General features: G+C 37.3%; 1 protein-coding gene across 1 annotated transcript; it reads left to right on the top strand.

The window, feature by feature from the left end:
* Positions 1-63: 63 nt before the first annotated feature.
* On the top strand, positions 64-21,130 carry LOC117289651 (chromodomain Y-like protein 2). Its single transcript, XM_033770871.1, has 8 exons — positions 64-98; positions 10,646-11,264; positions 11,786-12,071; positions 14,766-14,892; positions 15,892-16,058; positions 16,567-16,777; positions 18,114-18,257; positions 19,484-21,130. Exons 1-8 carry the CDS (start codon positions 66-68, stop codon positions 19,628-19,630), a joined length of 1,734 nt encoding a protein of 577 aa, XP_033626762.1. The 5' UTR covers positions 64-65; the 3' UTR covers positions 19,631-21,130.
* The last annotated feature ends 6,647 nt before the right edge of the window (positions 21,131-27,777 follow it).

The following is a 27,777-nucleotide window of genomic DNA, read 5'->3' as shown; positions in this document are numbered from 1 at the left end:
TAAAGCGCAAGTGTTCCTCTACTGCATGGGTTCTAGCTCTAGCTTTGTACTCCAACTGTAAAGATATGGCGGACTCGGACAGTAGCGAAAACTTTGAGGTGAGCTTTGACAGAAATTACACCTTTTACGTCAATGAACAACATTATTATTTATACCTGTTTGATATAAAACATCTGCTCTCATTACTTGGTGAAAATTGTGTTGGTATATTGTGGCGGGGCTGCCGAGTTTATTCCTCCAAAAAGGGACATGTGGCAGAGAAGATGAGATTTGGAAATAAACGACGGACATGTTAGTCGTGTGTGTGACAGCTGCGGCCGGCGCGGGAGAGCGTGGGGCCGTTTCACGCGGGGGAGACCGTGTATAGTACCCCCTGCGTCATTTGCGTCCGTTCAAGCGGTTAGGGTACAGTTTCGACACTTGTTTTTTAAGTAACGCTTTTGCCTGCCTAAGGAAATTCCATGCATACAGTTACACTGTACTGTATAATCAGTCAGCCATGTCTAGTTATGTCTAGTTATATTTATCAATATTCAATTCTATCTATGACTATACTTCTAGTCTTACAGACTCAGTCTTTTTGCAGAGTCTTAAAATTACTTTAATTTTTTTTAATTCATCAGTTGACAGCTAGCTAAGCACCGCCGTTTTGAATGAAGACTAAATAAAAAGAGTGCGACATGATGATGATATTGTCGGTTTTAACTGTTTACCATATTATTATTATATTAATACTTTTTTAATTATTTGTGGTGGCCTCCTGAGTCCTTGTCCTTCGCGTTATTTTCAATTTTTTGAAAACTTTTGTATCCTGCCACCGCTTTTTTTACCGAAAAAAAAAAAGGAATATCTCATTTTCAGAGTAAATATTTTTTAATTAAAATTATCTTTTTATATTATAAAGAATGCTACTATATAAATATTATAATTGAAAAGTGGTAGCAGGATACAGAAATTTTGCCTCTGTTTTTTTTTTTTAAATCTTGACATATTTATTATTCTAAGTGTTCACTTTCATTGTTGAGAAAATAGAATAAGGTGTGTGGTAAAATACAAAAATTAGTTAGTGACTGTAGCAATGACATCACAACACAACGAACACATAGTTCTTTTTCCTCCACTTTCCCGTCATTGTTTTTTGTGGTGTTCCCCACCTCTAGTACAGTAGTCAAACCGCACACTTCTTGCAACTCCCTTAGCAGTGGCTGCGGAAGCCTGAATGCGCCACAGCACAGTGTAAACCCTTACAAGGTGTTTGTTACAAAATGGGTCTCATAATTCCAAAATCCTGTCTGGAAATGGTTCATGATAAGTGAAATGTGTCCCAGTGCAGTGGGTTGACTCGTCTGTAGATAAAGCTCTGTTTAAAAATTAGTGAGCAACAATTGCCAATGTTGTAAGGTTAAGAGTTCCTTGCTTACTACATGAGCTACATGTACATTTCTAGCCGCAAAAAAACATGGGCGACAAAGGAATTTTTAGGCCAGCCAGGCTCTTGAAAGAACATTCTCACCTACCCCCCCCCCAACCTGCCATGAATGAATCATTTCCTCCAGATTGCTTCAAGGACGTCTTTCTTAAAGAATGGTTCATGTCTTTTGTACATGAAATGGACTATGTGGTGATGCTCAATGTTGGGGGAATAATTTTAATCACCACCTGTGTATGTAATATTTTGAAGAAATATGAAATGCGTGAACCACACGATGTGGGCTTCATGCCTGTATGTTTTTTTTTTGAAAGGGCTAGGGCACCACTCCTTGGTAAAGGGCACCCTATATGAGGAAATTGTAAATTTTTACTGTAAGGGCACCAAGCTTAGGCAATGACCAGGGGGCATGGAGGCAATCGTCTTCATTACCTCTGATGAAGTATCAGGCCTGGCACTTGTGCCAGTCAAATGTTTTTATTCCATTCTCATTTTAAATATTTTGTGGCCTTCCTTTATTTCATTGCATGACTTTTTTTAGGGCTGTCTGTCTGACTGACTCCCTGTTTTCATTACATACCGGTAAAACAAACAATTAAAACAGTGTCTGGGGATTGTAGTTGCAGGAAGTCAAAAAACCTGTTTGAGATAAGTGGTAGACCCATTAATCCAAGCATCCAAGAAGACACTGTTTGGTAAATTTGTCAAAACACTGTGCACTCCTACACATGTATAGCGTCCACCTCAACCATTTGTAGGTTCTGGGTAAGTTTGTCTGTCTTCATACCCTAACTAAACAGTGCACTATAGACAATGTGACCTCTGAAGTCATTCGAAACCATTACATGTGTGACCAGGCACTTTAAGTGACTGCCCCCTCTTAAGTTAACTAATTGTTGACTTAGCAGCAGCCCACCTGCTGAGGGTCTTGTTTCCCAGGGCATGGTCAGTGTGGTCAGCCCCAGCTCTACCCCAGGTATAGTGTAGCTATTGTGCAACTAAGTCATTCCATTGCAAGTTATCATCATGTGTACAAGTTATTTTTCAAAGAGTCTCAGAGCTATTCCAGTTTCAGAGTTATTCCCATCCTTGTTATGTAAGTACCAAATCTTTCTTTGTTTCTTATTACTGCTAGACTACAATCCATATTTGTGTTTATTAGCTGTTCCGACCTACCGTCAGAACAGGTATTGTTTTCGTCGAGATTTTTATTATTTTTATTAGCTGTTCCGATCCAGTCGGAACAGCTATTGTTTTCGTCGAGATTTTTATTAGCTGTTCCGATCCAGTCGGAACAGCTATTGTTCGTCAAGATTTTTATTATTTTTATTATTATTATTATTATTATTATTATTATTATTATTATTATTATTATTATTATTATTATTATTATTATTATTATTATTATTATTATTATTATTATAATTCTTTGTTTCCGCCGTTTTTTGTTTATTCCTTAGCTCCTAAACCATAAGGTCAATAGAGTTAAATCATATATCAAATTGAAGCTTAGAACATAAGCTTTACTCTAACAAAAAAGTTTTAAAATTCTTAGTTAATTAACCACGCGACCCTCATTTGCATATTTGATTGGGAAATCTTTGTAGCAACATATATCAAGAATTACACAGCCGTTTAACAGACTGTTTGTAGATATAGACACCTTGGGGATTGGAGTAACTGATTCTAATAAGAGATGTTTCAGTCCATTAAAATCAATCAAAGTACGTCTATAATTAACGATTAATTAAAAAGCTTGGCATCATGGGTACAACGTAGTTCCTCATAAACTGGATGCAGTCACATTCAACGCATTGCAATAGTTTCTCCACGGTTAATGCAATTCAAAATTGAGATTTTGCAAAAGGCATTGGATTGGGGTAAGTTGCATACCATCGTGTACCTTATGAAATTTATTAGTACGAAAAATACAATTTTAAGACTGTGACGTCATCACATGTTAATTTATGCTAATTAGAAGCTTTCATGAGTTTTTCTTTGCAGCACTATATCTCAAGAAGTGTACGGCCGATTTCAAAGTTTTTTTCAGTATGAGACTCATTAGGCATAGGGGAATTGCCTCGGGTATCCGTGACCCCGATTTGACCTCTACTTCCGGGTCAACCGGAAGTGGGACCAAATCTGAAGAGTTACACAACCGATTTAATTTTTTTCTTTAGTTATAGATTCCTAAGGCATTAAATTTTGTTAGGGAAAATCCGTGACCCCATTTTGACCTCTTCTTTTGGGTCAACCGGAAGTGGGACCATTTCTCAAGAACTACACAATCGATTTTCAATTTTTTTTTTTAGTTATAGACTACTTAGGCATTAAATATTAACTTTGAAAACTGAGACCCCCATGTTGACCTTTATTTCCAGGTCAACCGGAAATTGGACCTCACTTTCATGTTATTGTGAAATATTCTCTTCGGTAAATACAACACAGTATGTACCTCTATGAGTTATTGCCTTCTTGAGAGGAGTCTATACTATTTTGTTTCCTACCTGCGTTCTGGACACATTACTCTGTACACGCACAACGTACGGAGGTTTAGGATTTTCGTTAGAACGTGCGTTAAATTTGTCCTTGTTTTTCTAACCGCGTTCTGGACCAATTACTCTGTGCATGGGTTTTCGTTAAAACGAACGTGCGTAATTAGATAGGGGTTTTTGACGACATCGACGTCGTCGTCAAAAAACCCTAAAGGCATCTAATACTACATTTTAACCCTACTTAATAGTTATAGGCGTTTTAAGCAGTTCATATTTAGTGACATTGGTCGCAAAATCATGAAACAAGAATTATTTGCCGGATCATAATCATAATTGATGCACACATGTAAAAACCCACCAGTTTTGCATCGTACCCTTCTAGCCTAGTGGTCATCAGTCGTGTCTACACATCTGAGAATTGCGAGTTCGAATGTTTTTATCCCCCCAAACTAAAAATATATTTCTTTTTGTAATATTTAAGTTTGATTCTTATCTGAATATCGATAGTGTTGCCTTTTCTTTTTCTTAATTGTTAGCCAAACATAACCTGTGTGCATGCATGACATGATGATGTTTAAAAACACAGTAGGCGAAAAATGGTGATCATAAGCGCAGAGTTTGGTGGTTAAGATTTCTATGAAATCAACTTGTACTAGATCAAACATCAAACCACCAACCGAAATATTTTGTTAAAATTCGTAATTAATTAACCACGTGACCCATATTTGCATATTTAATTGTACAAGGGGACAAAGTTGTTGGAACTTCCTGTTGATGCTGACATCATGAGAACATCAGCATAAGTATTGGAATTTCACTACCTATTGAACAACTTGGAGTGTTCAAGGAGTCCAACACGTCAGTCTAGAGTCCAACTCTGATTGTAAAAATCAATTCAGGCATCATCTTCAATTTAATTTTATGCAACAAGCAAACTTATAAATTTTCTGATTTTATTTGAAAGGGTAACATAAATGGCTGTTAGCAAACGGTTTCCAACAAAAACTATATGGTGTACGTGCACAATACTTTTACTGGCCTCAAGCATTTAACTCTAGATAATAAATCAAGCATTCAGTTCAAAATGATAAAAGTTTGTTATTGCCACATTATTCAGCGAACCATGAATCATACACAGCTACTATTCACAAGAAAATCTATGTGTGGAGGATAACAGACAGCACACAATGGAACCGGAGTTTAACAATGACAATACCAAAAGTGCAATCGTCAGCCGTTGAAGTTTATTATACATGGGGCTGATGGTGATCAAAAGGATAAAAGTCTGTTGTCGATACAACCGCCCACTTATATTCAACGGACCATGAATCACGGACCATATGCACAAAATAAAATATTCAAAAGAATATCCATATAATAGATTTGTCTGGTGTATAAACTGATGTCCCAGCCATTGTATTTTCGTGTGTTTTTGCTAGATTCCTCGCTCCCCAACCAAAGTGACTACAAAACGTCTCTAATGGATAACAATGGTATATTTCGACATGGTTTTTTTCCCAGCAAGAGTTGTGGGGCCCAATTTCTCTAGTATTTATTTTTGGTATTTTGTTTATCTGTTTCATTTAAATATATGGTTAAGTTTTATTTTATGCTAACTGTTTTTGTGTTTGTTCTTCCTGTAAATTTGAATTGTTTTGCCGCTACATACGATTACACCCACTAAATAGAATTGCTTACATTGCTTTCTTCGTTAGAAAAAGGGGGGGGGTCCGTACTCGTTAAGGTTTGCTTTTTATGGGCCCCTCCATCCCCTACATGTGTTTTGCATTGATTTTTAGTTTTTGTTTTCTATTATTGTACGATTGCATTTGCTTGTAATAAATGATTTATTACCTTCTGTGTAGACTAAGCAAGTCTCGCGCGTATTTGAACTTGCGGGACCATTATGTTCCAAACCTTATGGAGTTTAACGTGGGACATTTTGTTTCGTCCATTATTTTAGTTTAACGTAGTTTATGACCATGGATATTATAAATATTGTTGGAAATAAAATACTAGTTAACAAAAGGTATACAAGTAAAATCCTTTCAACAAAAGAAATCCTACTTTCGGGATGTCAACTTCCCGAGATAAATTATCACAGGAAGACGACATCCTAATTTTAGGATGTCGACTTCCCAAGATAAATTATCACAGCAAGACGACATCCTAATTTTGGGATATCGACATTCCGAGATAAATTATCACAGGAAGACGACATCCTACTTTTAGGATGTCGACATTCCGAGATAAATTATCACAGGAAGACGACTTTCTTCTTTAAGAATGTCGACTGTTTGTAGTTTGGAAAAACCGTGACCTCAATTTGACCTCTACTTCCGGGTCAACCGGAAGTGGGACCATATCTCAAGAACTACTCAACCGATTTTCAATTTGTTGTCACTTACAGACTCCTTGACATTAATATTGACTGTGAAAACTCGTGACCCCATGTTGGCCTCTACGTCCGGGTGAACCGGAAGTGGGACCATACGCCAAGTACTATACAACCGATTTTCAATCCTGTTTGTTCAGTTTTATCCTCCTAAGGCATTAAAAATAAACTTTGAAAATCCATGACCCCAAGTTGACCTCTACTTCCGGGTCAACCAAAAGTGGCACCATATCTCAAGAACTACACAACCGATTTTCTAACTTTTTTTCAGTTAAAGAATCCTTGGGCGTTAGAGATTAGCCTTAGGTTACCGTGACCCCATGAAGTGGCACCGTAACTCAAGACACTGTACAGTATTTTTCAAACATTCAGTTATAGACTCCTTGGTAATGTTAACACATAATCAAAGCAAAAGAACACGGAACAGCTTTGTGTTTGTTCACAAACACCTAATGTCTAGTTGTTATTATTATTCTTTGTTTCCGCCTAAAACCCCATAGCGTTTGTACAGCGTTTTTGTTCAGGCCCCTACTCCTAAAGTATTAGGATAAAATAGTTAAATCATATATCAAATTGAAGCTTAGAGCCTAAGCTTTACTCTAATAAAAAAGTGTAAAAATTCTTCATTAATTAACCACGTGGTCTTCATTTGAATTTTTAATTTGTAAACTTTATGCAGTCACTTTCATGTTATTGTGAAATATTCTCTTTGGTAAATGCCATACAGTATGTACCTATCATGAGTTGTGACTTCTTGAGATGAGTCTAGGCGTTTGAACATAACTGGATGCAGTCACTTTCATGTTATTGTTAAACATTCTCTATGGTAAATGCAATTCAGTATGTACCTATCATGAGTTGTGACTTCTTGAGAGGAGTCTATTCAAGTCTCTTTTTCTTGTTTTTCTACATACGTTCTGGACCACAGCACAGTCTCTGTTTCTTCGTTTCCTAACCGAGTTCTGGGCCAATATACTTAGTACACGAAAATTTAGGGTTTTCGTTTAACGAACGTGCGTATATAAATAGGGGTTTTTGACGACGGCGACATACCATGGTGTCCACAGAATTACACTAAACTTCAACAGTTTGAAGAAAATGACAGTTGAAAGCTTCCCTTAAAATATTACCTGCTGTGGTGTTGTAGTTTTTGAGAAATGAGTGAACAAATTTCAAACTTAGACTCCGAGGTGGCGTCGTCCGTGGATGAACGTGCGTAATTGAATAGGGGTTTTTGACGACGTCGTCAAAAACTCCTAAAGGCATCTAATACTACATTTCAACCCTACTTAATAGTTATAGGCGTTAGCAGTTCATATTTAGTGACAATGTTCGCAAAATCATGAAACGAGAATTATTTCGCTGGATCATAATCCCCCCTGTTGATATATATACATTTAAACCCACGTTTTCTTATATGGTCCTTATAGCCTAGTGGTCATCTTTGGCTAAAGGGTATAATAATTAAATGTGTTTCTCTATTGTAAAAGTTATCTTCCTAAGCTTGAGACATTTGCTCTTTGCCATAGAATTTAATGTTTCAGGTTTACTTTGGTTATTTTGATTTAATGTTTGTATTTTCTACATTTCTATTGTATAATCTTATGTTTGCTTATAATCTTTTTCTTTTCTGTTCTTTTATAGACTTACGCATCAACCCTTTTTAAAAATCTTTTGTGCTTGTGAATAAAATACTTGTATAAAGAACCAATCTTGTCGGGTCACACATGATTTGCGCGCATACCGCCGGGCAAAACCTTTGTGTTTTGGCAGCCAGCTAGAAAGTGTATGCAATCTTACCATGTCTACGCATCTTTTTGCCAAGCGAAACATGAGGTATACAGTGTTTTATCAACAGAGGGCGGTTTGAATGTAAACATAGGTCACATCGTCTATATCTAGTGTCTACTATTTCAAGATATGACAGGAAACAATACTATGAGTCTTATGACACTATTAGGTCTGTGTAAATGTGTCTATATTTATAATACCAAAGCCAATAGAACACTGTAGTATTCATGACACTAATTGGTTATGGGTAAATTTGTCACAGTGCAGGCTGCTGTACCATGGTGCTGTATCAATTTAATTAAAGGAACACGTTGCCTTGGATCGGACGAATTGGTCTATAAAAAGCATTTGTAACCGTTTGTTATAAAATGCATATGATTAGAAAGATGTTTTAAAAGTAGAATACAATGATCCACACAAATTTGCCTTCAATTGCGTGGTTTTCCTTTTACTTTGCGAACTAACACGGTTGGCCAAAAATTTGACTCCCAGAAATGGCAGGCCGTGTTATCCGACGATGTAAAAGGAAAACCGTGCAATTTTGAGGCATGTTTGTGTGGATCAATGTATTCTAATTTTAAATATGTTTCTAACCATGCATTTGATAACAACAGTTACAAACCCTTTTACAAAGACCAACTCAACCGATCCAAGGCAACGTGTTCCTTTAAAACCTTGACTGTGTTTATGTATGTATTACAACATCATCACAGTGCAGGCTTTCTTATTATTATATCCATACATGTAGTTTGTTTATCATTCAAAACCACAATGGATTATAATGTAGATTGTGTAACATGCCTTCATCTCATGATATAATAATGGAGGCTGGCATTGTCTTTTATTCAGCACCACAGTGGACGACAGTGAATGGTCAGACAGTAGGAGGGTTGGCTGTGTACAGTAGTGTATGAACCTCCGATTATCTACTCCGCGGCAGTATAATAAAGCAAGACAGTTCCCTAAGAACAACTCTACCTGGCAAGTAGATACACACATGGTGTTACCGCAAACCAAAAATACATTGATACCTCACCATGCAATGCCTCAAATCCTATATTTTATGCATTCATTACATATAATATCAATCTGAAGGCTGCCATTGCTTTTAACATTGATTATTTCATGTACATGTACAGTACACATTTATAAGTGGTAGTGAATTATAAACTAAATATTAATTATTGGTGGGATCCCAAAATGTATTTGTTGCCGTGTACAAACAACTTTGCCTCATGTGTACTTTGACCGTTGTCCATGGCATTATACCAAGAGCTGTTGTATGTTTCTGCTTTGATACAACTAGACTAGCACAACATCATGTGTCAAAATTTGGTCAGAGAAAAACCCTTGGAGTTAATCCCTAATCAGTGACTAGCCAGCACCAGCAGGACCAATTAGCTTGCTGTTTCACTTGTCCATCAGCTTTTGTTCATATATTCATAAATAGGGATGCTTAATTCTCAGCTGGCCAGCTTGACCAATTGTTGAGAATTTTGACTGATCCTCTGTAAGCTTGGGCGATATCACGATATTATCGAATATCGCGATACTAATTTGGAAACAATTTTGATATCGGATCGATTTGGTTTTAATCAAAATATCGATATATCGCGATGTCGATTAAGTATCGCAATATCGCAATGGATTTCCTAGCTGAGACATCATGCACCCCATAGGTTTGGAGTAAAACCAGAAGAATAGGTCATAAGAACACCTCTCTTATGCTATCACTGTCTCTTCTACAACTTTCACTGGGAGTTTGAAGACTGATGATGTCAAATTGTATTAAATATTGTCGGCGATATATCGTGAATAAAATAAATCGATATCACCCAAGCTTAAATTCCTCTGGTCCTCAGATGTTTCAGCTGGCAATTGGCCAGGGGCATATCGCTACTAATGAGAGAATGCTACACCTTTCTATGGTTGCCAATAGCAGACCTGATTATTCACAGCACCATTGTTGCCTCTAGGCAACAACCGTGATTGTCTCCATGCCCCCTGGTCATTGCCTTTGTGCCCTTGAATAGAAATTTTCAATTTCCTCATACCTGTAGGGTGCCCTTGACCAAGAAGAAAATACCTTGGTACCCTTGCCCTTTAACAAATGAAGCATACATGGTTGCAATATTGATAAAAACAATTATTGCTTTCAGAACAACTGTGAATGACTTTGAATCCCAAACACCCAGTTCCTGTCTCTGGACTCATCTATACTATAATAGCGCTTAAATTGCATGGGCGCTGCCATGTTGTTTTCATGTCAAGTGGTGCCCGCACCCTGCTAAAAAGATGCGTCCTGGGGAAAATTTTGGGGTACCCCTGGGTTGGGGGCATGTGTTTTTTGTGACGTCACAGTTTAAAGCGCGAGCGTGTAGTAACTTTGGGATTGAGGGCAGGCGTCCTTTGTGATGTCACGGTCACAGCGCGAGCGTCCAGGCTTCGCGCATACAGTAAAGAACAATGCATGGGATCGCGAGTACAAATAAAATTCTCAACTTTGAAAATCGTTTTTCTTCGTTAATTTCACAGGTGGCGCATATCATTAAACAGCGAAGGAATAAGAGAGGGAAGCTTGAATACCTCGTCCGATGGAGAAACTACGGAAGCAGTGATGATTCGTGGGAACCTGTGGAGAACCTCCGCAACTGCACAGATGTCTTGGATGCCTTCAACGATCGCATCATGCGGGAGAAGGGTCTCTTCCCTAAGTCGTCCCCATCACACCATAAATCAAGGAGTGGGAAGACTTACAGCAAGGATCGCTCCAAACGGAAGTTACACTCTAAAAAGACCCCGAAGGAATCCAAATCAAAGACTTCCTTGGATGGACTAATGACACTCAAAAGAGAACGCCCCCAAGATGAGTTTAAGATTGAAATTAAGAACGAAACGAATTTATTGAATGGAAATGGTATACCTCTGGACGGTATAGTGCCGCTAGAACCATCTCCTTCTTCGTTATCATCAACGTCGGAGGTTAAGACGAATGTCTCGCCAATTATTGTGAGGAAATTTCACCGTGCTAGATCGATGTCGTGTATGCCGTACGATACCTCAGTGAAGACTGATTTTATGAATGGAGACGGCCATGATGACAGGAAGAGGAGGAGAGTCAACAGCCTTCGTGTTGACAACGGAGATATTACAGGTAGCTTCAACCAAATCCATTATTATTTGTAGACCCCTTTGCATAACGCAAATGCTACAGGGAATCGGAGCTTATAATGCAAGTATTTTTACGCACGAAGAACTGCTATCGTCCATTCATTGGCGTCTTTTGTTGAGCCTGGTGAGGGGTTTTGTCTTTTAGATGTGTCCATCAGTAAAAAATAAGGGCCCAATTTTATAAAGCATGTAAACACAAAAAACCTTTGCTTAGCGAAAATATGTTACCAGCCTGAACATCATACAGTTTCAATTTCTGCGCCTGGTACATTGGTCATTCCTTGCTTAGCCAAGAAATTTCTGCTTACATGCGCAGCAAAATCTTTAATTTTTTAATTAAAAACCGAAAAATTAAATTATTATGCTTAGTGATACTGAGTTCTTATACCGCTTTCAGCCTTTTCATTTAGTGTGAAGATCTTAATTTTAAGACTTGCCTAATTCTTGAGTAGAGGTAACAGCATCTAAGTTGTAAAAAATACTTTTACAAAACGAATCTTGCAGAGAAATCAGTAAACTCGCCGACAACCACACCTCCCAGCACCCCAACAAACGGTGACTCCAGGCTCACGTTCGTCCCATTGTTGACCCCCGTTATCAAGCTCCACGACTTCACCAACGGGAATCACATCAAGCTACCATCACCAAAGTCTCTCCTCTCTACAGAGAAGTTCCTCAGGGCCAAACTGAAGCAGAAACAACAGGATGTAGCGGACAGGTTTAGCGGCGAAATGTTGCTGCGACGGGTTTCACAGTCGAGTCTCAGCAGTGAGGAGGACGAAGGAGAGAGGTAAAAATTTATTTATTTATTTTTTAGAAAAGCAAACTTTATTATGATACTTGTCAAAAGCCAAATGGAGAGAAGACAAAAAAGTTTTAGTTGTGACAGGAAAACCCCAGAGAATTATTCCTGGGGAAAACTAATGCATTTCAAAGGTCATTCAGAATAGTCAATGTCAAAATTTTATTATTTTTGTTTATATTTTTTTTTATAATTGCCGAATAAACAGCATTATAACACACAGTGACACCTCTTGCTTGTTCTGTATTCTGGTTGGCTGAAACACGGTCACTTGGGGTGAACTAATATAGTCTAGTGATTGTGCGCACGTTCTGTGGGAATCTTTGAAAATAGTGCCTTGTTACAGCACCCTCTCTTGACGTGTACCGTGAACAGCAACTACAAAACTTCCTTTCTTTTCCAGATTTCTGTTCTTGTATATTGATTGGCATACCTTGTAATTAGGTAACTATTCCCCCTCGGGCCTGTGAGTGACCAGAAGAGGGGCATGTTTCCCTCCGCCTTCGGCCTCGGGGGAAATAGGTCCTTCTTCGGGTCACTCAAAGTCCCTCGGGGAATAGACGTACACTAGTTACCTCATTGCCAGTCAATATGTTTATACTGTTAACTGCAGGGTTTGCCCTAAGCCTTTTTAGTGTCTGGCCTACGGGACCAGTTAGTTTGACAATTAGTCTGTGCGTCAAATGATTGGTTTTGTATTAGTCCTTGTTATTCCATCAGGCAGCTCGACATGCCAGCATTCGCTCCTGGGTTGAACAAAGAAACTTGATTAGAGCGAAGCTTCAACCTACGACATAATTGTTTAATTAAATATTTTTATTGTCTTCCTTTTTGCATATTGAACTTGCATTTTATATTTGTGAATAGGCCTCGGCGAATAATTCAAATATCCGGTTATGGTGAATAGGTTTTCCTATCCGTAACCGCGAATGCGTTTTTTTTCTTAACCGGATATCCGCAATGGGCGCGAATACCTATTTATAAACCGGATAGTCCTGTAATTACAACCAAGTAACCGGTTATTCTTTAATATCCAAATATCCGCGGACGTCGGGCAACAACTGATAGGAATGTTTTGTTTGAATCCTTATGAAACTTCTATTAAGACAGCATAAAACAGCATAAATTAAGTATTAACTTTGCTCACCTCCGTGAAGAGTTTAAACAAAGACATTTCTGACGTAATTTGTTCAAAGATTACGAAAGTTTTCCTTCACGCAGAGTCAATCACGATCAAAAGAAAAAGCAAATCGCCATCTTTAAATTAGATCCGGTTATTTTTATGAGTGAACCGAGTGACACTGTCTAAAATTAATATCAATCCGCCCATAAGATCTCATTCATAAACAAACAGCGCCCTCTAGCGGCAAAAAAAATATTTGAATATCCGGTTAATTTTGGATAGTTGGCCAGCGATAACCGAATACCTAAATTTCACTATTCGCCTAGCACTATTTGTGAAACACTCTACTCTATGTATGTTATTGTAATTTATATAACACCCAAGCAGATCCTTGCCATTTGATTGGAGGATTGTCCGTCACGTGATAGCAAATAAAAGTACCGTTGCACGCTGAGTCACTCACCGTGCTTTTTCGTTCCATCCGAAAAGTACCATTGCACGCTGGCACGCTGCCAGCGTGCAATGGTACTTTTCGGATGGAACGAAAAAGCTGAGTAAAAACATCACTGCGTGCGCGTGTCTTTGGTAACGCAGCAGGTGTTACTGCAAGAAGGCATAGTAAAATTACTAGCATTCGGCTTCTACAGTTGAAATTGTTTGTTTTGAAAGTTGTATCTTTCAATCAAAATTACAAGGTTCTACTTGGATGTTATATAAAACAAATAATGAATGTTTTTCATTCGTTCAATGGTGCGAATATGTTCATGAGTTGAAAGCTGGAATGTTCCATTCAACTCGGCTCCGCCTCGTTGAATAGAACATTCCATCTTTCAACTCATGAACATATTCTCACCATTGCACTCATAAACATTCATTATGTGTATAATATTTCATGGCTGGATTTTGAAATTCATAAAGACAGCCGGGCTTTGTAGCTAAAATGTTTTGTAGATTCTTTATTTAAAGAGCTTTCAAGAGAGTGTATGTTACTATTTTTTATTTGAAGCACAACCATATAAGACTAGAAAAGAATTCTCAGTCATTTGTGTTATTTGTTTAGTATATTTTCATACTCAACGGAATTGTTTTACCTGATTTTCTGATTTTAAATACTGACGATTTATTGCTCAATTGGAAGACCACCAGACTTGTCAGGTCATGAGTTTACTGGCCTGGGACTGAAAGTACTGGACCCGCGGTCTAGTGTTAAATTCAAATAATAGCCAACATTTATATAAAGCGCATAAGCAACGGCATCAATGTGCTTGTTTAAAAACATTAAAATTGTTAAGCTACACAAAAAGAAAATTTAAAAAATAGCCGACAGTACACATGTTTACAAAAATGGAAAATTGAAACCAACGGTTCTTTTCAGAACCCCCCCCCCCAACTCATTAGAGATAGTCATTACATAGTGTTACCGCAAACCTTTCCATATTGTATTTCCACCATGCAAGGTTTCAAATCCTACTTAAAAATGGATGAACAATAAAAGCTACAAATTCAAGCCATGTGTTTACAATTTTTGTTTTGTTTACTCTTTCTTGACTTTTTCACAGGAGGTTCAGTCTGAGACAAAGCGACAATCTGTTTAAATATAAGGAAGTGTGTGTGAGGAAGTACCCGGAGTACACACAGGTCTGGTTCTTCACCAACTCCCATTCCAGAAACGCCCTCAACATCAAGGTACAGGTCATCGACCTCTATCTCTCTTCTTTGTTCTCTCATATGGATTATATTAACTGTTAATTAAAGCCATTGAACACTTTTGGTAAACAGTATTGTCCAAAGGCCCACACTTCGTATGTCACAACTTAAATATAAAATAACAAACCTGTGAAAATTTAGGCTCAATCAGTCATCGGAGTCGGGAGAAAATAACGGGAAAACACACCCTTGTTTCCGCACGTTTCGCTGGTAATGACATGTGTTTAAAATAAATCTGTACTTCTCGATATCGAGAATTGATGTTGTTTTAATGTTACCTCAAAAAGTAAAGCATTTCATGGAATAATATTTCAAGAGAAGTACCTTCTGTAAACCCTATAAGTTATTTGTAAATCTGTGAACTTTTAATTTTTTGTCTGTTCCGAAAGTGTCCAATGGCTTTAAAGACCCTTTACACTATTGGTAAAATAACAAACCTGTGAAAGTTACTTCTTTCTCCAAACTACGTTACTTCAGAAGCAGCCGTTTCTCACAATGTTTTTTTACCATCAACCTCTCCCCATTACTCAATACCAAGTAAGGTTTTATGCGAATAATTATTTTGAGTAATTACCAATAGTGTCCACTGCCTTTAAAGGCACAGGGGCGGATTTCGCAAAGAGTTAAGATTAGTCTTATCTCGAGTTAGGACAAGTTACTCCTCCTATTTTAGGATTTGCCCTAAGTGTTTAATAACTCCAAATGAGTCATAGAACTAGTTCTAAGTTATGTAGGACTTCCTTTGTGAAATTGACCAGTGGGTTCTATTGGTAATTACCAAGAATAAGTGTTTGTATAATTATAAGACTTCACGCCTGAAGCCTTTTTTTAGGTATGCGAAAGCACAATAACTTGTGCAACAATAGTGTTTTGGTTTTTTTGTCATTATTCTCCTGCAACTTTGATGACCAATTCAGTCAAAATTTTCACAGATTTTTTATTCTATATTTGGATACACTTCTTTCTCCTAATTATCAGGCTCTGCAGGAGTTGACCAATATCTTGGATAAATCGGCCAAGGATGAGACAAGGGTCCTCTTGCTGACGGGGTCAGGGAACGTCTTCTGCTCAGGGTTGGATCTTCAGATGTTGGTTACAACGGACCACAAGAAAAAAGTGGCTCGGAAGCTGGCAGAGGCACTCAGGTCAGGAAGAGATTTGTGTTTGTGTTTTATTTTTTCGGTGAATAAATTTGAAGTTTTCTTATAACTTGATTTAATATAAATGCCAGCTTGAAATAACTGCTACATCAGCGGTTTTCAAAACGGACACAAACAAAATGTATACTTTGCATTTCTACAATTTGCATGTTTCCCTTCATCCTATGATCTTCCATCTTTTAAGAGGAACGTAACTTCCTACCTTCAGCTCCACTGAGTTTCTGCATGTCTATGTTTTCTTCCTTGTAGCCCTTAACCTAGAGTGGCTTTTAGCCTTGTTTTGGGCTTTGTAGAGGTGCTGGTCACCTGTTCCTCCTCGTCACTCACTGGCTTGGTATTTTTTATAGCTAATTTGATTCTTTATTTCTTTATGTATCGATTTGTATTTCTATATTTTTATGCCGGTGTAAAATCTAATAAAACTAAAACTAAAACTAAAAAAAATCAAAAAAGATATTGCTATTTACAACATCTTCATTTTCAACCTATTTAGGGTATTCATCAATGCCATGATCAACTTTCCCAAAGTGATCGTGGCGGCCGTCAACGGGACTGCCGTGGGTCTTGGGGCTGCTATCCTCCCCTTGTGTGACATTGTCTACAGCAGCGACAAGTCAGAGTTTCATCTTCCATACGCATCACTCGGCCAGCCACCCGAGGCCTGCTCCTCTTTCACCTTTCCCAATGCCATGGGTCTTCCAGTGGTGAGTTAAATCCTTCATGATGACCCCCCCCCCCCCAACCTTTTTTGGGGTTCATCGTCTCCTGACGATGACTAGAGCAAGCTAGTCGAAACGTTGAGACCAATTCAGAACTGACTCTGCGGCAGTACAGTTAATTACGTTCTTATAAGCTAAAGTGGTAACTTGTCTATTTTCTTTACCATCTGCCCTGGTAATAGTTAAAAAGCAGGACAGTTCTTTTCAGAACTGAGAAGTCACCCGAACCTCCGATTATCTACTCCGCGACAGTAGAATAAAGCAAGACAGTTCTCTAAGAACAAACTCTACCTGGCAAGTAGATACACACATGGTGTTACCGCAAACCAAATATACATACATCAGAAGGGTATTTGTTGGCTTTGTTTAACTATTGTTGAATTGTGTTTGTATGATGTGTTTGGCTCAAGCTTTTTGTATTGTCTCTTTGTTAAAGACACTGGACACTATTGGTTATTATCAAAAACCAGTCTTCTCACTTGGTGTACCTCAACATATGCACAAAATAATAAATCTGTGGAAATTTGAGCTCAATTGGGCGTTGAAGTTGCGAGATTATAATAAATTAATAAAAAAACACCCTTGTCACACGAAGTTGTGTGCTTTCAGATGCTTGATTTCGAGACCCCAAAATCAAATATTTCAGAGGTCTCAAAATCAAATTCATGTCAAACTATCAACAGCTCACCATCACTCGTTACCAAGTAAGGTTTTATGCTAATAATTATTTTGAGTAACTACCAATAGTGTCCACTGCCTTTAAGCTCCTTGTGCGTCTTTTTAGGCGGACTTTGGCACTACATGTATATAAGATTATTTTATTGCTATACAATGTAGGATATATAGATGTTATATTCGGATGGTTTTGAGTTATTTCACCAATTAAAGCCATTGGACACTTTGGGTAAACAGTAATGTCCAAGGCCCACACTTTGTGTATCACAACTTATATAGAAAATAACAAACCTGTGAAAATTTAGGCTCAATCGGTCATCGGAGTCGGGAGAAAATAACGGGAAAACCCACCCTTGTTTCCGCACGTTTCGCTGTGTCATGACATGTGTTTAAAATAAATCCGTAAATCTTGATCTCGAGAATTGATATTGTTTGAAGGTTTTCTCAAAAAGTAAAGCATTTCATGGAATAATATTTCAAGAGAAGTCTTTCACCATTACCGTCTGTAAACCCTGTAAGTTATTTGCCAATCTGTGAACCTTTTTTTTTTTTTTCTGTACCGAAAGTGTCCAATGGCTTTAATGAAATCACGTGACTAAAAGTAAAAGATTTTTTTAGGCTGACTTTGATCTTTGCTTTTCTTCAGGCATGCGACCTCTTGTACAGTGGCCGCAGAATGACTGCCTTAGAAGCATGTGCCTCGGGTCTGGTCTCCCAGGTACTCTGGCCGAATAGCTTCATGAGAGAGGTCATCCCAAGGGTCAAGGTCATTTCTGGGAATTCGGTTAAGGTAAGAAGGAACGAAAGTCGTGTCGTGCCCAGGCTGAGCTGTTTATCTCTGGTGTTTCTGATCAGCAACTGAGTGTGGGTTTGAGGCTTACTCCAGACACCTGTATTCCCTTATGCTAGACATTTCACCATTATTGCTTCGGTCTTTTAGATTAAAGGGTGTACGTACTTTTTGTAGGACAAAAAACACAATGTCCACTGATTTACACTAAACTGACACAGTTTGAAGATAATGATAGTAGAAAGCTTCCCTGAAAATATTACGTGCTGAGGTGCTGTAGGATTGGGGAAATGAGTAAAACAATGTCATGATAATAATTTTCTCGTCTCATGAGACAAATTTTTTTTTAAAGCATTTACAAACGTATTTTCATGACATTGTTTTACTCATTTCTAAAAAACTACAGCACCTCAGTATTAAGTAACATTTGAAGGGAAGCTTTCCACTATCATTATCTTCAAACCCTGTAAGTTTAATGTAAATCTATGGACATTTCTAAAAAATAACAAAATCCTTTAAATACTTAATAATAATAGTATGAATATTTATAATGCGCCGGTATCCATCACACAAGATGCTCATGGCACAAACCGGAAACTTAATTGAAAGAGAAAAGTATAATAAATACAAAGCTACTACAAAAACCAAATAGAAAACAGAACAAAACTTTATGGGCTATAAGCTTGAGTGAACAACCCTGTTTTGAGAGTTTCCTTAAAACTACTCAAAGAAGGTATGTTTTGAGGAAGTTTATTCCAAAGAAGAGGACCAGCATTAGAGAAAGATCAATCCCCCAGGAATTGTGAGTGAGAGATACAACAAGAAAGGACGAATTGGAAGATCTAAGGCTCCTAGCAGGCTTATACTTGGTCATTAGAGAAGAATTATGTTTAGTTCCCTGACTGCGGTTGGATAACATCTCCCTGATTGCAAGATGCAAATGTTGGCTCTCTCTCTCTTACATGTTTTAGTTCATTAGGGCGTTCACCGTCCATGTTGGTCCAAGAAATGAACTCCCTCCAAGTCTCCTCGTCTAGAGCGTTTGTTTGTGCACGAATGCTGTCAGTCCGTCTAGCTTTCGGCCTTCCTCTTCCAGTGCGACCAGAAAAACGTCCTTCCAAGCATTGCTTCTTAAGATTTCCCCCGTCTCTCCATGCAATTATGCACAAAATACTCCAAATGTCGGCAGGCTTGTGTAAAATGATATATTTTGTTTTCTTACCCAGGGTATCCAAATGACAAAGTCGCTCGTCAGAAGTCACTTGAAATCCAAGCTGGAGTTTACCAATGAGAGTGAATGCGCCGCTCTTCAGGAGAGGTGGGGAACTTCCGAGTGCAACAGGCTCATCAGGAAACATCTAGAGCTCACGTGAATTTTAGTGTGTTGAAGAAAAAGGGATGTTAATTTGAGTGTATAGTGATACAAACACAAACATCCGTTAAATTTTAAAGGAGTGAAACCTTCTGAACAACATCTGTTATAGTGGAAGAAAGTGGATCAAAAAAGTTGGAGGCATTTAGATGAGTTCAGACAATGGAAGGGCTTCTGGGCTTGTTATCTTAATCAGGAAGCTAGCAAGATCCTAAACAGATGAAAGGGTTGACTTCTCGATGAAAGCGAACAATTTTTTACCCAGCGAGGTTTCAAACTTGAAAAGAGTTTGAAAGAAATAATGATATCGTCAAAAAACGGTCATTCTGAAGACATCAGTAAAGATTCTACTCCTGAGAAAGATGAGAGGGCTGCACCTTTAAGGAGTTGTGGTCCTGAACAAGACTTTAGTGTTAATAACTCGACAGCTTTCTTCTGAAGACCATCGGAGCATACTGATCGAAATGTTGAGTTGTTACTCCATCGTTGATATTCATCGAAAGGATGTTACTGCAAATCTCACTAGAAGATTACTTTGAAACTATAATATACTTTGTTATTATTTTGGCAGTATAAAAAGCTACCATATGGCCAGTAATATTTAAATATTTATGTTTATTGTGGAACAGATTAATCGAGCAAGGTGTTACTGCCAGAAGACTCCAGTGGCGCTAGAAGGCAGTTGCATCCATGTACAGTTCTGATAAAACTTGTGGACATTTCAATTTTGTATGTTCTTGAATATTTGGAATGGTCACAATCTTTTCAGAAAAAGATTGTACATTCTCTGAAAATGAAAGGTATGGGCATTTTGTATAAAAAATATATCGTTGGCTCAGTGCTATTAGGTCGATAATTGAAATATCATTCTCATAATAATCAAAAGGTTGTTGAGTGTAAAATACGTATACATTTTTAAAATGAATCAAAATCCACAATTTTTTCGTAGAAACCAAATGTTTCTTTGTAAACAGTGTAGTGTGCATATTGGGACAGCGTAGCATTTACACGTTTATGAGTTGTCGCCCATAATGGTATGAGCGTGGCAGCAGTAGCCACCTGTGACATTTGTGCAAGGAGTCACGCCCCTTTCACACAATTAGCAATGGTCCCTTGCTAAATTGTATCATGGTTGTAAAAATGTGAAGGCTATAGTAAACCAGGGCAACAGCACCAAATACAAAGCACACTAGTCGTCACTAGTCGTCAGCTAAACAGAAATGAGAAGGATACCAGTCGCTCATGGTGCATGTGACATGGTAGTTTGGCAGGTAACCATATTTAAGTAAGCATAATGTTGTACACAAAACCTTTTTGTACTACAGAAGCTCTATGATATTGGACACAGATGTGCAATAGTTGTCGAGCACTGAATACTTTGACCGCACAATCTAATGACGTCTCTAACTTTGAAGTCTCTAACACCCTTTTCAGACAGGCACTTTTTGTTTCAGACAGGCGAACTTAATCTAACATTCATAAATACCTCAGACAGTTTTGCTATTCCTATTGGTGGAGAGCGCGTCACGTGGGTGTGTATAAACCTTTGTTTCTGACCGGTAAAAAGCGTTAATTCATGGGCGTGACACGCGACCTTGCACCTGTTCTTATAAGACAGTTCCTTCATTCCTATTGGTCGAGAGCAACAGCTGAACAGTTGTGCCAAATCACGCAATACGCGCCACGCGCACAGCATTCCCTTAGAAGGAGTTGTTTACCCGAGGGCGGCGGAGGGCTTTACCATTTCATAGATAGCTGGAGGGGTGTTGTGTTGAAAGAAATTTACATTTCGATGTCTGAAACCAAGTCGCAGTAGAGCCGTTCCAAACGACTTCCATTTTTTTTAATTTTTTTTTTGGTTTGGTTTGCCATTGTAGTATCAGAGTATGTATGCAGTATATGTAAACTTTATATAAAAAACAACAGTTACCACAGATTTACTGGAAAACTGTGATGACCATCAACAAGTTCTTCCGTTTAATGTGGATATATGCACAAGTATTAGAAAGTTTGAAGTACACATTTCACTTCCACAAAATATTAATAAATTCCCCCAAAATATTAATTACATTTAAAAGACCATGATTAAATCGTGTCATTATTTGACACTCGGTAATTAAACAATGGTTAAATCGTGTCATCATTTGACACTCTGCAATTAAACGAGTAAAATATCAAGATATGAATGTTCTTAATTGTTTCCTTGCAAGAATGGTATCATCTTACTTCTTATGTAAATTTTTTATAAATAATTGTGGCACCGTGAGATAGTGTGTAATGTGGAATTTTTTGCACTGCGCTTCCGGAGATCAACCAATAGTAAATATTGCTTTAAAAGCACTGGACACATAATAGCTACATTAGCATAAAACCTTTCTTGGTAAAAGAGCAATGGAGAGCTGTTGATAGTATACAAAACATTGTGAGAAACGGATCCCTATGAAGTAACAAAGTTTTTGAGAAAGGGGTTATCAAATATTAAAGGGAAAGTACACGTTTGGTAATTACTCAAAACAAAATTAACTTAAAAACTGACTTGGTAATGAGCATTGGAGAGCTGTTGATGGTATAAAACATTGTGGGAAACAACTGCCTCTGAAGTAATGTAGTTTTTGAGAAATAGGTAATTTCTCACTAAAATAATAAAATACTTCTAGCTAGAAGTCTTTTATTCCTATCTAAAAGCACATAAACAAGGGTGTTTTTTCTTTCATAATTTACTCGCAACTTCAATGACCAATTGATCCCACATTTTCACAGGCTTGTTATTTTATGCTTATGATGGGATACACTTACAGTGAGAACACTGGTCTTTGACAATTACCAAACGTGTAACAGTGCCTTTAAAAGACTTCAGGCCTGAAGCCTTTTATTATGCATCTGATAGCACACACATCTGTGCATTTATTATTCTCTTGCAACTTCGATGACCAATTGAGTCCAAATTTTCATAGATTTGTTATTTTATGCATATATTGGGATACACCAAGTGAGAAAACTGGTCTTTCCATTAGTGTCCAGTACCTTTAAAGACACTGAACACTATTGGTAATTGTCAAAGACTAGTCTTCACAGTTGGTGTATAGGGTTAAAGGCAGTGGACACTATTGGTAATTGTCAAAGACTAGTCTTCACAGTTGGTGTATCTCAACATATGCATAAAATAATAAACCTGTGAAAATTTGAGCTCAATCGGTCGTCGAAGTTGGGAGATATATGAAGGAAAAACACCCCTGTCGCATCATGGTCACACAAAGTTGTGTGCTTTCAGATTCTTGATTTCCAGACCTCAAATTCTAAATCTGAGGGTCTCAAAATCAAATTCGTTGAAAATTAATTCTTTCTCGAAAACTACGTCACTTCAAAGGGAGATGTTTCTCACAATGTTTTATACCATCAACCTCTCCCCATTACTCGTAATCAAGAAAGGTTTTATGATAATAATTGTTTTGCGTAATGACCAATAGTGTCCACTGCCTTCAAAGGAGGATTGCACTTTCAGACACTTGTACAAATGTAAGATGTTAACTGAAGCTTATTAAAATAAATGCCATAAATAATGCAAATGTTCTTTCCTTGAAGAGGATTATTTTCCAATTCTCTTGTGAGATACCACAGATGTAAATCCAAAAGATTCCTGACCGAGTTGCAATAATTTTAACTGAATTTAATTTTGGCTGGTAACCTTCTCCTGTTAAGCAATGCTTTTTTGTGCTTAAAAAGATTTTGTGCTTAAAGGCTTTTATGAAATTGACCCCAGTGGCATTGCTTGTTTAGCGCAAAATTCTGAGCACTTAAGTCAAACTCGGCTTATACATTGATTTTTATTAACTTATCATAAATCAAACTGTGATATGTTTTACCGAAAATATGAGTTTAATTTTTGAGATTTCAGTCCTTTCCCCTCCTATTTTGCCTTTCTTTTAACCATGTTAACTGCCAATTGAAAAAAAACCTGATAAGCAGAAAGTCCTGCTGAATGAGTTTTCTTGCTCACTAAAAACAGGAAACACAGTCGTACGCAATGTTCAGAACTTAAGCGGGTAACTCGCTACTTCTGTTGAGTAGGCTTTATGTCCTTAGCAAGTCTTTGACAAATGTGATTGACAAAAATTTTCAAAATGTATTTATTAGTTTTCGATGATTTCCATTTTGCCAATGCTTTCTGTTCTTCTTGGTTTTCTTTTAGTATTGTTTCTTTTTGTTATTTTTTTCTCCTTTGTGTTTAGTGGGAGATCCCAATTTGGGTCAATGCCTGTTTTTCTCTCCCCCCCCCCCCTTCCCTCATTGTTTTAATGAAGTTAACTTCTTCCAGAAATGTTAATTTTAATGTAGAAAATATATATATATATATTATTTTTACCACAGAAGTGTGTGTTGTTTTAGTAATAACGATAATAAGTCAATCTATTTGTTACTTGAGTTTTTTTTTTTTTTTTTTTTAATCCCCTTATTTCAGTTGCTTTCAAGAAGGACTAGTCAGGATGACATGTCATTAGTTGGGAGCCTAATACTGATTTCCTATACACTTTCGGTACAGAAAAAAAATTAAAAGTCCACAGATTTACAGGTAATTTACAGGGTTTACAGAAGGTAATGGTGAAAGACTTATCTTGTAATACTATTCCATGAAATGCTCTACTTTTTGAGAAAAAATTAAAACAATATCAATTCTCGATAGCAAGAATTATGGATTACTTTTATTTAACATATGTCATGACACGGCGAAACGTGGGGAAACGAGGGTGGGTTTTCCCGTTATTTTCTCCCGACTCAGATGACCGATCGAGCCTAAATTTTCGCAGGTTTGTTATTTTATATATAAGTTGTGGTACACGAAGTGTGGGCCTTGGACAATACTGTTTACCGAAAGTGTCCAATGGCTTTAAAGGGTCTTTGTACTTTTTTTAGGACAAAAAATACAATGTCCACAGATTTACATTAAACTTACACAGTTTGAAGATAATGATGGTAGAAAACTTCCCTGAAAATATTACTTGCTTAGGTGCAGTAGATTTGAGAAATGAGTCGAACGATGTCATGAAAATAATTTTCGTCTCAGTGATCATGAGACAAAAATTCCTAGCATGTAAAAACGTATTTTCATGACATTGTTTAACTCATTCCTCAAAAACTACAGCACCTCAGTATCTAATATTTGAAGGTATGCTTTCTACTATCATAAATCCTTTAAGCATTGTCATTTATGTGGGACTCAAATTGGAAGAACAATTGCTGGTTTACATGTAGGGATGGCAAGCAGTCAACTACATGTAGCCAGGGCCCAATTTTATAAAGCTGTTAAGCAGAAGAGGTTGTCTCCAAATTTCTCGCGGAGAAATTGTTTACATGTACATGTATGGCAAATTTCTTGGGCAAACTCACCGGTGTCCAAATTTCATAGAGCTGCTGAAGCAAATGAATATAGAAATGAGCAGGATACCAGTCGAAAATGTTATGTCTGACATTGTAGATTGACTAGTAATGCTGAATGAGTTTTCTTGCTAACTATAAAAACCCGCAGCCGATTTCACGAAACGCTAGGATTAATCCTATCTCGAGTTAGGACGAGTAACCCGTCCTAACTTAGGATTGGTTTAATGGGAACTTAACTCTTTCTAAGTCCTAAGATAAATCCTAAGTAAGGAAGAGTTTGGTGAAATCGACAGCTGTTCTGGTAAGCATAATTTTGTTGCGCTTAGCTACTTTTTGTGCTTAAGAAGCTCCATGAAATTGGGCCCTGATTTATTTCTATGGTGTGTTCACCAATACTAGCGGGACAAATGAAGACACTGCAAGCTACTAATGTAAAACACTTGTAACTTAATACAATAAACCGCAAATCTTGAATTGTATACTACCAATCACAATTTCCTATTGAATTAACACATATAAAAACCTATATTTAGTATTTTATATTGCCCTTGATGTAGTTTTGTACATAGTTCATTGTTAAAGATTAAAAAAATGAAAAAAATGAAAAGAAGAAAAAATTTCTATACTCAACTGAATCTCTGATCTGGCTTAATTTCAAAAATGTTGTGTAAAAGTTTAAATTTTTTGTAGGGTTATAAAGGCACTTGACATGTTTGATAATTGTCAAAGACTGGTTTGTCACTTGGTGTATCCCAACATATGAATATAATCTCAAACCTTCCAGAAATTGTTCTCAGTTGGTCGTGCAAAGAGGTAATGAAAGAAAAAAACTTCCTTGTTGCACAAATTTGTGTTCTTTCAGATATTTTAGTGAGAAACTGGCTCTTTCTAAGAAACTTTGTTACTTTAAGAGGAATTCATTTCTCACAATGTTTTATACTATCAACGGCTCTTTGTTTGATCATTACCAAGTAAGTTTTTATGTTAATATATTTTGAGTAATTACCAACAAGTCCAGTGCCTTTAATCAGCTTGCCCAAGATAACCGTCTACCCATGTGAGTTAGGGTGTAGGAGATGGGTGTCTTGCTCTACCCCGATCCAAATGGCAAAACTTGTTCACATTTTGTACCGAATGTTAAAATCCTCAAAATTTAGTTTGCGATAATGCCAATTGCTTATCAACTTGCCAGGTAGATTTTTTTTGAAAACTGTCTTCCTTTATATTCTTCTTCCGGGGAGTAGATTTTAGAAATTCTGGAGACTTCTCAGTTCTAAAAAGAACTTTCCTGCGTTTTAACTTCTACCTGGGCGGAAGGTAGAAAATCAGCCGGAACTACTTTGTTTATCTTTTAGTGGATCGCTATTACCTTAAAAGCAGTGAACACTATGGTAATTACTCAAAGTAATTATCAGCATAAAACCTCACATTGTAACAAGTAATTGGGATCTGTTGATAGTATAAAACATTGTGAGAAACGGCTCCCTCTGAAGTGACAAAAAAGAATTAATTTTCCACAAATTTGATTTCGAGACACCAAGTTAAGAATTTGAGGTCTCGAAAAGACACAACTTCGTGTGGCAAGGGTGTTTTTTTCTTTCATATTTATCTTGCAACTCCGACGACCAAGCAAGCTCAAATTTTCACAGGTTTGTTATTTTATGCATATGTTGAGATGCACCAAGTGAGAAGGCTGGTCTTTGACAATTACCAATAGTGTCCAGTGTCTTTAAGTGAGTTCTTAACGTTTCGACTAGCTTACCCTAGTCATTGTCAAGAGACTGTTCAAATCCTTTCAACACTCCCCTCTGAAATCATCTCAGGGGGGGGGGGGGGGGTGGAGATAACTACTAGCCACATATCGAGCACACAATGCTTTCCTCAAATTTGATGAACTGAGATGACAAATACATTTATTACAGCATTATTTCATTACTTTGAACCTTCGCAAACTCTTGGTTTATTTTTCTTTTAAATAGTTAATATTACAATATTTAAAAACAACCACGAGTTTAACTACTTAATTTTGTTTCATTGCTCCACAAAACTCAAAACTGTTCTATTTTCTCAATGAATAAACGAGACGAGCATTCAAATAACACCACGTTCAGGCTTATAATGTAAGCATTTCTCTACATATACATGTAGAATGTTTCAGACATCACCAGGCCTGGTATTAACCCACAGCACCAACGACTACTGCCACTGTGCCCTATGCTCATGCCTAGTTGCCCTTTTCTAAAGTTCCAAAATGAATTTACATTTTCCTCATAGAAGACTGAAGTGCCCTCTTACTAGATGGACATTTCTGTGCCTCATCAAGAGCAATAACCAAGGCCTGCATTATCTTCATTTTTTGTAATGCCACTTCAGTATTTCTGAGATGTGCCAGATTTTGGCATGGATCATTCCATTTAAAGAGGGAGTGTGTACGTTTGGTAGAAACTCCAAAAAGTTATTGACCATAGAACTTTATAATAGTGAAGTGCACTTGAGAGCTGTCCAAATTCTAACAAATTTTTTGGGAGAGCCACCCTTTAAAATTAATTTCAAGGAGGAGGTGTTGTTTCATCAACAAATATTGAATCTGAGAAGTGTTCAGGCATGGAGCCTTTCTCAAGCATCAAAAAGCCCAATCCTATGCAACAGGGTGTTTTTTTTCTTTTATTATTTCATGCAACTAGGGGACCAATTGAGCCCAAGTTTTCACGGGTTTTGTATTTTTATGCATATGTTCATCTTCCTATACTGAGCAGAAACCTCCTCTGGAGT

The sequence above is a fragment of the Asterias rubens genome, chromosome 4 (genome assembly GCF_902459465.1).
Source record: "Asterias rubens chromosome 4, eAstRub1.3, whole genome shotgun sequence".
NCBI classification, from domain to species: domain Eukaryota; kingdom Metazoa; phylum Echinodermata; class Asteroidea; order Forcipulatida; family Asteriidae; genus Asterias; species Asterias rubens.
The sequence above is the reverse complement of the archived record's forward strand: the minus strand, read 5'-3'. Positions and strand labels throughout refer to the sequence as shown.